This window comes from Mustela nivalis (genome assembly GCF_964662115.1).
Source record: "Mustela nivalis genome assembly, chromosome: 17".
Classification (NCBI taxonomy): Eukaryota; Metazoa; Chordata; class Mammalia; order Carnivora; family Mustelidae; genus Mustela; species Mustela nivalis.
Genome location: NC_139036.1, coordinates 13658122 through 13670765, shown reverse-complemented (window position 1 = coordinate 13670765; position 12644 = coordinate 13658122). Strand labels below are relative to the sequence as shown.

General features: G+C 52.7%; 1 protein-coding gene across 1 annotated transcript in view; it reads right to left on the bottom strand.

Moving 5' to 3' along the window:
- Positions 1–7305: 7305 nt before the first annotated feature.
- USP22 (ubiquitin specific peptidase 22) overlaps positions 7306–12644 on the bottom strand; it is a 43855-nt gene continuing 38516 nt past the window's right edge. The window contains exons 11-13 of the mRNA XM_082706836.1: positions 12079–12141; positions 11278–11427; positions 7306–10506 (exon numbers count right to left, since the gene is read on the bottom strand). Coding sequence (XP_082562962.1) covers positions 10464–10506; positions 11278–11427; positions 12079–12141 — 256 coding nt within the window. The 3' untranslated portion in view covers positions 7306–10463. The remainder of the gene's footprint in view (positions 10507–11277; positions 11428–12078; positions 12142–12644) is intronic.

The following is a 12644-nucleotide window of genomic DNA, read 5'->3' as shown; positions in this document are numbered from 1 at the left end:
TATAAGTGTACACTGTAAAATGTGGTGATTTGATACATTTACAAACTGCAAAACGATGGCCGCTGTAGCATTAGTGAACCCTCCTATCCCATCAGAGAATTTCCGCTCCTTTTGTAGTGAGAACATCTAAGATCTACTCTCTAAGCAACTTTCAAGTAGATAAGACAGTATTATTGCTGTGGTCGCCATGTGGTATATTAGATCCTCAGAACGTGTTCATCTTATAATAGGAAGTTTGCGCCCTTTGACCAGCATCTCCCCCCATTCCCTGCCCCCACCCCCCACCCCCGCTAAACACCATTCTACTCTCTTTCTCTGAACCTTGATCTTTTTATTTATGCTTCTTAATTTTTTTTTTAAGATTGTATTTATTTGAGAGAGAGAGAGAAGTTGCGAGAACGAGTGGGAGTAGGGGGAGAGGGACAGGGAGAAGTACAGGGAGCCCCACACAGGACTCGATCCCGGGACCCTGGGATCATGACCTGAGCTGAAGGCAGACACTTAGCAGACTGAGCTACCCAGGCAACCCATGCCTCTTACAATTTTTTTAATGGTCCGTCCTTAGGTCATCACAATCAACCCTCAAATAATAAAATACCACTTTGCATAGAGCATAAGAACCTTAAAACAGTAGACTCCCAACGCCCCCAGCTCCTGTGTCGCCGTTCTCATGCATTTTCCTTACATGTTCTGTCAACTCTTTAAACATCACTACTATTTTTGCCTTAGAAGTTCAGTACCTTTCAGAGCAATTAAAAATAAGAAAAGCAATGTCTTTTAAATTGACCTTAGTTTCCGGAAACCCTCACTGTCTGGTGTAGAGCCGAGCGTCTGGTAACATGTTCCTTCTGTCTGAAGAACTTCCTTTATTCCTTGTCCTGCAAGTCTGCAGGACATGAATCCTCTCCATTTTTGTTTGTTTGGAAAAGTCTTTGTTTCTTTTGCATTTTTTTTAAAAGATTTTATTTATTTATCAGAGAGAGGGGGGGGGGAGAGCGAGCACAGGCAGACAGAATGGCAGACAGAGGCAGAAGGAGAAGCAGGCTCCCTGCTTAAAACCGCCCAATGGGTTCTCAACACAGAAAAAAATCTCAACCTCTTACAAGGGCCTCTGATGCCATGTGCTCTGGCCCCTGGCCTCCTCTCAAACTCATCTCATATCACACTCTGGGCACCCGCCACTCTCCAGCCCCGCTCACCCTCAGCCTCCTGCCCTGGGGCCTTTGCCGTTGCTGTTCCCTCCACCAGGGGTGCTCTTCCCTCCGTCTTCTCCCTGGGTTGGAGGGGGTGCTCCTAGCGGGCAAAGCTCAGCTCAAATGCTACCTTCTCAGAAGCCCTTTCCTCCCACAATTTCCCTTCACCCTGATTTCTTAAAATTTCTAGAATCTTACAGATAATGATTTGGGAAATATCTCAAAATTAATTTTTGGAACGAAGGAGAGATTTCCTCCAGCTGTGCTTCTCTGGCTCTTGATATTTTACTTGGCACATCTGGCCAGCTGTTCTCAGTCCTAGCTGAATGTGAGAATCCCTGCAGAAAAATCTGTTAAAAAAAAAAAAATCCCAATGCCTGTGTCATGCCTCAGACCAATTAAATCGGATTCTCAAGAGGAGGGAGGGCCAGGCATCATGAGGCTCCCAATGGTTCCAGGTGGAGAACGGACTATGTCACCTACCCTGACATTCAGTCTCTTTCCAACAGGCCAGACAGGTACCACATCTGCTTAGTAAAATACTTTGTTTCTTCTTCCTAATTTCTGTTCACACTCTCTCATTTATAGACTAATCAAAGGAAAAACCCCAAACCTATCCTAGGAAATGGACATATGGGCTTGGTATGGACTTCCCTTTTGAGGTAGAAGACCCACCACTGATCCCAGAGGGCCCCAAGCTTGGTTCTCAGGTTTGGGGTTTTAAAAAGTATTTATATAATTCCTACTCCATGCCAAGCTTTTTCCTAAGCACTTTCCATAAATTAACTCAATTTTCCCCCATATAATCATCCTATGAGAGGATACTATTAGTGTCCCCATTTTATGAATGAGGCTCAAAAGTTTAAGTAGCTTATGCAAAGGTACCCAGAACCAGGGTTCATGCTCAGGTAGTTTGGCTCCATATCCTGTCTCTTAATCACCAGACTATACCACAGAAAAGGTTAAAATTACAATTTAAAACACTAGGGAAGACAAAACTGCCATTTTAGCATATGCAGTGACATGCCCGTGACAGGGCAGAGAGACCATGTGAATCCACTGGCATGGAAAGCATGAAAAATTCTGGCTGGAGACCAAGAGGAATTTTTCCACTGGCTCTTCGGGAGAACCCGCCACAGCACAGGTCAGAGACGCAGCGGTCATACGATGTCCCTCCTGCAAGCCTTAGAGACGGGGCTTTTAGAATCGATGGGAAACAACCAGTGTGGGCTGGATCTGACAGCTGACTGAAGGGAGGTCGCTAAGGTGTCCCTCTGAGCCTCAATTTCCCCATCTTGAAGGACACGCTCTTCCTTTTACCTGGAATGTTCTACGTCTGATAGCCCATGCTCAGTCTCTTACTTCACTCAGGTCTCTGCTCAGGGGTCGTCTAACTGGAGAGCCATTTAGCCACCGATAAACAGCACAGCCCCCGCAGTCACGCTCTGTCTCAAGCCTCTCTTGTCTACATACTGCTTCCTACAGCCTGACATATGTATGTGTCTGCTCGGTGAGAACAGGACTGTGGTCTCTCGCTCCCCAGTGCCCAGAACTGCACAAGTCCCGCAGGATACAGGTTGTTAAATAGTTGCCAGACGAATCATTCAGAAGCCCAAGGGGACCACTGCTGAAGCCTTTTCTAGTTTGAACGTTCTACAAAAATGCAACGTATTTACATTTCATCTTCCTCTCCCAGCGGCTGGCATTGGCAGCATTCAGGACTGATTGGTGTTGCCATCTGGAGAAGCCGGGAGAGAACAATCTTTAGAACAGCCAGACATCAGGGTTGGGATGGAGTTTCCTGACCACTCATTTTTTCCCCCAAGATTTTATTTATTCATTTGATAGAGATCACAAGTAGGCAGAGCAGCAGGTGGGGGTGGGGGGGTGGCGCAGAGCAGGCTCCCTGCTGAGCAGAGAGCCCAAAGTGGGACTCGATCCCAGCACCCTGGGATCATGACCTGAGCCGAAGGCAGAGGCTTAACCCACGGAGCCACCCAGGCGCCCCTTCCTGACCACCCATTTTAATTAAGCTCTGCCTCTTCTCATCTCATAGACGGGGCCAGGGGGCTCAAGAGAATCGCTAGCCCCAGGAGCAACGCCAGGGAGCACGGAGCCCCAACTAGAAGGCTCATCTCTTGTCCCCTGAAAGGAAACTTATCTGCCGCGTGAAACTGCTCTTGGCCGGAGCAGGCTAATCTGCTGCCCAAGACAGCACAGAGTGGGGCACGTGGAGCTCTGGTCAGTCCGTATTTGTCTTCACTGATTTACTGCAGGAGGAGCGTTTGTCTCAAATGTGTATGTGCTCCCCCGCTGGGATACAGTGCGTGAAGTTCCAGGTGGATACATCGGTCCCCAGGAAGTAGGTGGAGTACGCCTCCCTAACTGGCAGAGTCCTGTGTGCAGACAGGGAGCTGGGCCCAGGGGAAGGCTGGGGAGATCGGTCCAGGCTGGGGCCCTAGGTTGGCTCTGAATTACACTGGTTGTTGTGCCCCTCACAAGGTGGGGGGGGGGGGAACTCCCCACTGGTATGAATGCATGAATCTCAGAGTCCTGGGCATCAGAGTTGTCACACTGGGAGTGGTGGACACTGCGGTGTACGCGCCGGGCACCCCCAGGACTAAAGCGCCTGGCTCTGCCCCCCCAGAGGAGTGCCGTCCTCTCATCAACAGGGCCACCTCCCCCACACCACCGTCGCCCCCATCCTGCTCAATGTCACATCTTCAGGCCCCCACCTTCCGGGTCAGCCTGCCAGGACACTCTGCACCTGGGTTTGTCCACATTTCTGAGGTTCTACATCAAGGCTATTTCCCTTCCAGCAAGTTCCTTGGGGCCAGGCCCTGGCTTCTTCCCCCTCACCATCAGACTCCTATAATCCAATCAGGGGCTGCCCAATCACAGCCGCTGTCACAGAGGTAGGGCCACCAGCACTGCAGCAAGTCACCGTGGCTCCGGGCATGAACTATACCGTCAGTGACCTGACAGTGCATTCCACTCCCATGCCGATTTGTAAAGGCCAGTGGGGCACTTTGCTTTTACTTGGCGGGGTCCAGTGTACCTTCCCGGTGCAGACTCGGAGCTACACTAATTCTACTTTCTGCTGTAAGAAGTGTACATAGGCACTGACTACCTCGATATTCCATCATTCATTGCTCTGGTCCACCATACAGAGGGCGTTCTGCTGACTGGACCTGATAAGCAGGTACCAGTAAATTCTACAAAGGCTTCAATGAAACAAGTGAACCAAAGCACGAGAAATAAGCTTCCTGGAAGTCAGGCCCCTAACTTAATGACGTTTCTGGGAGCTCAGGGATCTGAAGCCTGTCAGGAGAGCTTCGTCAAGAAGGACAGATGGCTACAAGTCACACCACCTGCTACGTGGAAAGAGGTGCAGTGCCGGACCGTCTTGCAGGCTTGGGAGGTGGCAGACCCCGAGTCTGAGTGCGTTCATTCGACCCATCTCCGGAGGCACCGCGATCGGCTCCCAGCTGCAAGGAGGCCTACGTTCAGGCCGTCACACACGCTGTACAACCGCTCAAATCCTAGGATCCAGAAGATCCAATGATACTCGAAGTATCCATAGCAAATAAGGATGCTTCACGGAGCCTCCAGCAAGGGCCTGTAGAAGAGATACAGCACCAGCCCCTCAGGAGTTCAGAGCAGCTCCTAGCTCCGTCGTCTTCTCAGAGGAAGCATATCCTCCTTTCCAGAAACAGCGCCTGCTGGTTTCTGGGACTTAGCTGACCTGTGTGTAATCACAGGACAGGGGCTGACCAGGCTCCCACATCAAAATGAGTGGTCTGACCCTCTTTTTTTTTTAAAAGATTTTATTTGTTTATTTGACAGAGATCACAAATAGGCAGAGAGGCAGGCAGAGAGGAGGAAGCAGGCCTCTGGCTGAGCAGAGAACCCGATGCGGGGCTCGATCCCACAACCTGGGATCATGACCTGAGCCGAAGGCAGAGGTTTTAACCCACTGAGCCACCCAGGCGCCCCTGGTCTGACCCTCTTAACCTTAAGGCTGGGTGTGGGCAGCAGCCATCGATCCCGCGACAGGAGCGGCAGGTGGAAGAGTGAGCGTATGCACGCGCGGAAGGTAAACCGCAGGAAGGGGTGGCTCAGACTGTCAACGGACACCTGCTGCACGGCATCTGTGTTTTTTGTCACCAGGTGACTGAGGACGCCGACAGACTGTGATGGAGGAAAATCCCGAGGGGAAACTTGGGCCGTACCCCTAGTTACCCAGCTGCCTGGAACGGGCAGGGCCGGAAGTACTGATTTACGCTGATTTGTGGTGAGCTGCTAACAGCTTGGCTGGATGGCCGAACATCTGGAACAGAATTCAAAGATAAGGGACATGGTCTGGCAGGGGACAGATGTCTCAATACGGGCAGGCACAGACTATGACTGTATCCACGTGTGCCTGCCAGAGAATCCCTTCAGGCTCTCAGTGATCAGGGGGACAGAACGGCCTGCCCTGTGGACGCGGCCAGCTGCTTCCCCAGCCACTGTGCTCGCTTGGTGGACCAACGAACCAAGGGACCATCCAGGCAGGGGTGGGGGCTAGAACTAGGCTCGGTGTCTTCAACCTGCCCTGCCCACGGCTCACCGAGCCAACTACCGCTGAGGGCCTAACCAGCTAATGAACACTGAGTCCCTAGAATGGCATTTCCCCCGAAGACTAGCTAGCCACTGGTGTCAGGTAGACTACACTGGGCCCCTTGCATCATGGAGGGGGCAGAGACCGGTCCCCACTGGAATAAACAGATAGTCCAGTCATGGACACCCCCACCCCACCTGTCAGCACCACGGCCCACGGTCACCTTCCACAAATAGCTGTTGATCACAGAACCCAAATCACAGCAAGGGACACTCATGGGAACGGGCTTGTGTCCATGGAACGAACTGTTCTTACTACATCATCCTCCACCAGGAAGCAGCTGGGCGTACTGAGCTATGGTGAAGGAATGTGGTGCCGTCTCTCACAAAGACTTCCATGCCTTTAGCCACAGACCATGATCTGGTGCTGATTCCCCAACAGCCAGAACATACGGGTCTGCAGATCAAGGTGTGGGAGTGGGGTTGGCACTCTGCAGTATTACACTTAATAAGCCAATCACAGAATCTTGGAGAGAGAGACACACACAGGGAGAGGGGGAACACAAGCAGGGGGAGTGAGAGAGGGAGAAGCAGGCTTCCTGGTGAGCAGGGAGCCCAACATGAGGCTCGAGCCCAGAACTTGGGATCACGACCCAGGCCGAAGGCAGAGAGGCCCAATGACCGAGTCACCCAGATGCCACTCACAGAATCTTTTTACTCCAGGCCTGGAAAATGGGGGCTTTGTTGGTTTGGCAGTCTTAGACGCTAAGGGGGTAACTTCCCCTGAGGGACACAACATTGGTTCTGGGTAATCCCAAGGAGAATGCCACGCAGTGGTGACAGAGGACTTAGCCTGAGATCCAGAGAGATTCTCCAGTGTCTCCTTGTATCTCCACTCAAGGGAAATAAAGCACAGGAAGTAACTCACAACAAAGGTTTGTAGAAAGACACTTCAGCAATGAAGGTTTGGGTTACCCAGGTAAGGGAGGTTCTGAGGACAAGGTTAAGTGTGGAGGGTGGTGGGGGTGTCACAAACGTCCACTACAGTCCTGTGAGCAATCACAGAATCCAGGGCAGGACTAATGGCACCTTTTCTCTGTACTGACTCACACATGCTCTTTTCTCATCTGGGGCGCTCCCTGCAAGAGAACATTGCTATACTGCACCCTGGGGCTCGTCGCCAAATGTTGGCAAGGACTCCTACATTTCGAGAACTCCTCAGGTGACAACGGTGACAGCGACCAACTCTGAGAGTGCATAGTTGTCCTGACTCCCAGATGCCTCACCATTATGCCAAGAGCAGGAAAGAGGAGAAGGTCAGGGAAGCAGTGAGCCAATCAGAGAAAGTGAGGAAATAGGGGGTTCGCGGACTTCCTGCGACCAGAGCCCTGGCTGCTGAGCTCAGGGCAGCTGCTGTGGAGCCAGGGTCCTACCCTGGGAGCCCTGCAGTGCGGCCGCGCCTCTGCAGCGCCCTCTCTGGCTGCTGTCGGTAGCAAGGGGAGACCAGCCAGTGTTCAGAAGAAAATGTAGCTTTATTAGGACATAGGAAAGACTACAAGCCATTAAGGGAGAAGACTTGACAGGTCCTCAAAATGACAGGTAAAAGGGAAGTGTAAACATCTTGGTAATAAAATCCACAGCACGATCATTGGAATCTTTTTCTTACAATTTTTGTTTTTAAGGTTATAGTAAACGAAACAGTCACTTGAATTGTCAAAAGAAGGGCCATGTGGCCCAGGGAAAGCATACACACCAAGCTGAAGGACAAGAGCGAAGGGCTATGTGTTGTGGGGTCAGGGGCACTGCTGCAGGAAGGAGGCCTAAAGACGACCCTGCGCCCTGGAGAGGCGACCTGGCTGCTCGGGCTGCCCGCTGGACCCCCACGCTCCCGGCACGGACCCAGCTTAGAGCTCATGTCACAGCTCTGGAGATGGAAAGCCCGGTTCCCTACGATGCGGTGAAAGGGCTGCCAACGTCTCAGAAACACAGATTATTTTAAAACCACTGGTGGGAATATGGGGGGGGGGGCAGTGGGGATCACCCCCTTAGTGTCAGATGCACTTGGTAATGACCTGAACATGTATACAGGGGTCTTTACAAGGAAACAAGAGAGCCATGTTCCTGAATTTAATGCCTGGCCTGGAAGCAAAAAGAAACATTCCCAGGCCCACCATGGAGTATTTTGTGAGTAACAAAGTAAATCCCAGCAACCAACATCTCCTGCTGGCAACACTGCCCACGCATGGTTCCTACAGTCACAGGAGCTTCCCAGCGGCAGACACGGGGGACAACTTGCAAACGCCGGTGTCAACAGGGAATAACAACAATTAATCTGGATACAAAAACTTAGAGTCATGTCTACAAAAGAGAAACATGGCCTCATCACCTATCTCCAGACCTCATGCTCTTGGAACAGGTGAGCTCTCCTGAACATGAGCAGACACAGATGTGGAAAGCAGAGCTGGCCAGACCACAGGGAACCTGCCAGAAAACCCAGGACCATCCAGTTGAGCCAGGTCTCAAGGCAGCAGAGCTCATGGCTCAAACTCCGCAGGCCAGCTTCAGCCAGTTCCTTGCTTGACTTGCTCCTTATTAAAGGGCAACGGCTCTCCCACAAAGCAATCTTCACAACAGTTTCTCTCTTACAATCACACACACAACCCAGCCACGTGGGGCCATTTCTGAAAATCTGCACCCACCCTTGTTCCTGATCATTCCTGCTATCACAGAACACATATTCCCAAACAGCAGAAACACACTGAGCATGAGCTGAGCAAGGGCTTAAAAGCTGCATCACTAGAGGCTCTGTCATCCAGGATGCTGCCGCAGCATGACTGCTGTTTCACATATTCCAGCATGCTCCACACGGAGCGGTAACTACTCAGCGGCTGCTGTTCCTACCCACTTCCTACCTTGACTAGCTAACGAGCCAGATCAAGCCCACTGTTTCTGCATGGCCAAGCTCAGCATAGTTTGCACATTTTTAAATAGAGAAGAAAAACAAATTCCGTAACAGGTGAAGACGGTAGAATTTCAGGGTCTGAAAGATGTCTTCCTGGAACATAGCCATGCGATTCCATTTCTGTACTATCTACAGCAGAGACCCTACGGCCTGTAAAGCCTCAAATTATTTACTATCTGGCTCCATAAAAAATTAACCAAAAAAAAAAAAAAAAAGAAAAGTAAATATGCTGAACTTGAAACAGAGGGTTCTCTTCTCCAGGAACAAACATTCCACAGCTCAAAAGCAGACCAGGCTCCTAGAACAAGCACTGCTTGTTCCCCAAAAAGACATTAAAGCAGCTTTTCCACCCCCACATGTCTGGGTTGTTAAGTTCTCAGAAATGGATAATGGAAGTTTGTGTTTGGACAGACAAGTGCATGCAGGGTATCTTACAAGGACCAAGGCAAATTGTCCCATCTCCTCCAGCAGCTCCTCCCTCTTCCTACCAGCTCACTGGCCCAGCCGCCTGCCCCGGCTGCGGCTCTAACTACACCAGACATAGGGCGGAGGCAGTAGCACGAACCGCAGGCTCCACCGGATGCCACTCCAGCTTCCATCCGACCCACGAGCCGCCACGTGGCCACAGGGAGAGCGAGTGGGACGAGGGGCCAGGAAGAAATAGGAGGAAAGAACAACCAAGCCCCTGGAAACACTTCACTTACTCAAAAGATTTAACAGGACAGAGACACTTACTAGCCTCAGCCTGATCCTCGGCCGCCGCCCCCGCCAGCCCTCACCTGGACGCGGATGCTTCCAAAGGGGAAGGGAGGAGGGGAAGCAACAAAACCAGCACCAATGAAAAAGCAAGATTCACTCTCGAGAATAAAGGAAAATGATCTAAATTTCTGTATAAATGCAGTAATTCATTCACGTTACTACCATTACATTGATGAAAGTCACAATTGTGGAGAAAGAGAAAAGGGTAGAGAGCTATGAAAGTGCCTATTTCTAAAAAAAAAAAACCAAAAAAACAAAAAAAAAAAACCAAGAGACCACCTGGGCAGACGCCTCCACATGCAGTTGGGTGCTAAGTGATCTGCGCAACAGACGAGCTTGGGAACCCGCTGGAGTCCTCGGTTCTGTGGGCTCAGTGGGGGTGCGGGGGTGGGGGTGTTCCTCTATCTGCTGAGCAGACGCAGGCGAAGTTCCACGCTATCTATGTTTGATACTAAACCCGCAGCGAGGAAGGTGCACACAAAGTCCTCTGTCCTCACACCACGTCTTTGGCTCCTGTATTTCACTGTTGTAATAGACCCATGATGGAAAACCGGGTTGGCGCCTTTTTAAACTGCTCCATCGCGCAGCCAAGCCGCAGCCCCGGGACATGCTGCTCCCCCCACCCCCGCCGCACGTGGTCTCGAGGAGCACAGCAGACGCCCAGGGACGCACCCCTGGGGCCCCTCCCCACGCAGGGCACATCCCCCCACATCGCTGCGTCCGCTGCGCAGGTCCCGGAGCCTCCTTCGGAGAGCAGCGCTCGTGCACGCGGACACCGCGATCCTGGGCACCCATGTGGCCACCGCTGGGCCCAGGCTGCAGGGGAATCCGATGCTCTCGGGGGCACTTCTGTGTGGGGGGTGGCTTCATGAAGTTGGGGAAGGCGGAGATCACCTTGGGAAGCTGGCCAACTCATCGCCTTCATTTTTGGGGACCAGCCGCAGGTAAGGCTACTCATACTCCAGAAACTGTTTGTGGTAGAACAGCAGGTATCTGAGAAGGCAAAGACAGAAAGCGCGCTGACACTCCCAGTTTCCGGAGGCAGAAGCAACACCACGCCTCGCCGCCAAGACACCAGCGCGGGGGGTCTCAGAACCCACTGGCGGCCTGACCGCTGGCCTGGCTGGGTTCTGGCCCCAAGGAGGAGGGGCCTTGGTTGGGCAGCAGGCTGCCCACGGCGAGTGCCCGTCCTGCTCCGTCCGCCGGAAGTCCGGAGTCCATTAGTCCCGCCCCCACAGCTCCTGAAACTTCTCCAGCTGTCCACCTCAACTGCACCTGTAGCCGCGGCTACTCCGGGGAGACTGCTGTCAGGCGTCTAGTCCAAATCCGCCCCTTAGGGTGGCTCCTCTGGCCGCCTCTGCACCCACAAAGCTATCCTCTCGCACACAAATTGTTCTACAAGGCTCTCAAGGGGCGCCCCACTGCTTGACAGCGATACAAAGCGCACACGCCTCAGGAGTGCTCTGGGCCCCTTCTGAGCCCATCTCTGGTGGGGGTGGGGAGCAGTCCATGGACAGTCTCAAGCCAAGTAAGGACTTCAGGGCAAAAGGCCAGGGAGGAATGAAGCGCCTCAGGAAGAAAGGAGCTCCCCAAGACCCCACGTGGCTGCTGGCCATGGAGAACAGAAATGACCACCCCCACATTCCCAGTGCTAGGGTGCTCAGAGAGAGTGATCCTGCCCACCCAGGCTGGCAATCTGTCCAGAACAAGCCTGCATGTGGGAATGGATGTACACTCAGGGAGCTGGCTGCCGCCCGCACATACCCCTCACTGTCCAGCACGTCCTCAATGCTGGCCTTGGTGATGATGGCATCGTCACACTTGAACCACTGGTCCTTGTGCTGCCGGATGAAGCTGGTGTAGTGGCCACTCTCCAGGGTCCCTTGGTGGTTAACTACAGCAAACAAGGAGTACCTAGTTTGGGAGTGCGGGGTGGGGAGAGAAGAAGAGAACTTAATCTGATCGCCATCAGAAGCCGTCAGAAGTCTGCACGGTGCGAAGCTAATGGACCCCAAATGGAACACCCCAGGAACGAGAGCGGGAGCCCGGCAGGCACACAGGCCTGCCCAGCCCACCCAGTTCTCGAGCTGCTTTGCGGAAGCCACAGTCAGTGGAAGCAGGGACAGCAAGCTGCACTGGGGATGCTGTAAGCCCACAGTCCTTTGTTCTTTCCCCCACAGCGAAGGTAAGCAGGGGGTGAAGGGAAGAACAGAGGCCTTACTGCAGCGCTGGTGAAGGCAGAGGCCCAAGGGCCCCAAATCCAGACACGGAGCTCTCATGCTAGCAGCGCTGCCCGTGGCCAGTGCGAACCCTGCTAACGTGCAGGAGCTGGGGCAGGGGGGCAGGCTCCTACATCGGGCAGCTTTATGGTGCGCCTGTGAAAATCCTTCCCCAAGTGGATTTCAGTGTTTTCAACAGGGGCAGAGGAGCAGCAAGACAGGCAGCAGGCCAGCGGCCAAAACAAAACAGGAGCTGTGCCATCGGGGGCCTCCCCGCATGGCCCACCTATGGTCCCATGCTCCCTGCTCATGCGGGAGACACGCCCACCCACGAGACACCACTTACTTATTGTCATTGTTGAGACTGTCTGTTGGCTGCTGGTACTGTCCGTTCATCCTGCTCTCTTTGCTGTGACAAAAAACAGCACTTCCTCAGCATCATTTAAAATAATTAACCAGGGGCACCTTGGTGGCTCAGTGGGTTAAAGCCTCTGCCTCCGGCTCAGGTCATGATCCCAGTATCCTGGGATCGCATCCCGAATCAGGCTCTCTGCTCAGCATGGAGCCTGCTTCCTCCTCTCTCTCTGCCTGCCTCTCTGCCTACTTGTGATCTCTGTCAAATAAATAAATAAAATCTTAAAATAAAATAATTAACCAAGCAGATGCCTGGCTCGAATGACGGTTCCCCTGGGTACTACCACTGGGGCCTCCTCTGCCAGATGTGGCACTCGGTGCACTTTAGACATGCTTTCTAATTCTTCCAGCAGCTCTGCTTTCTAGGGGAAGGTGAGGAAGCGGAGGCCGGAGCTGGAGAACCAAGCTGCACAGAGCCACGAGGCACAGAGGCAGCCCAGATGGACCGGACTCCCCTTGGCTGCTTCCAGCCAAGCTCGTGGTGATCTGTTAGGCTGC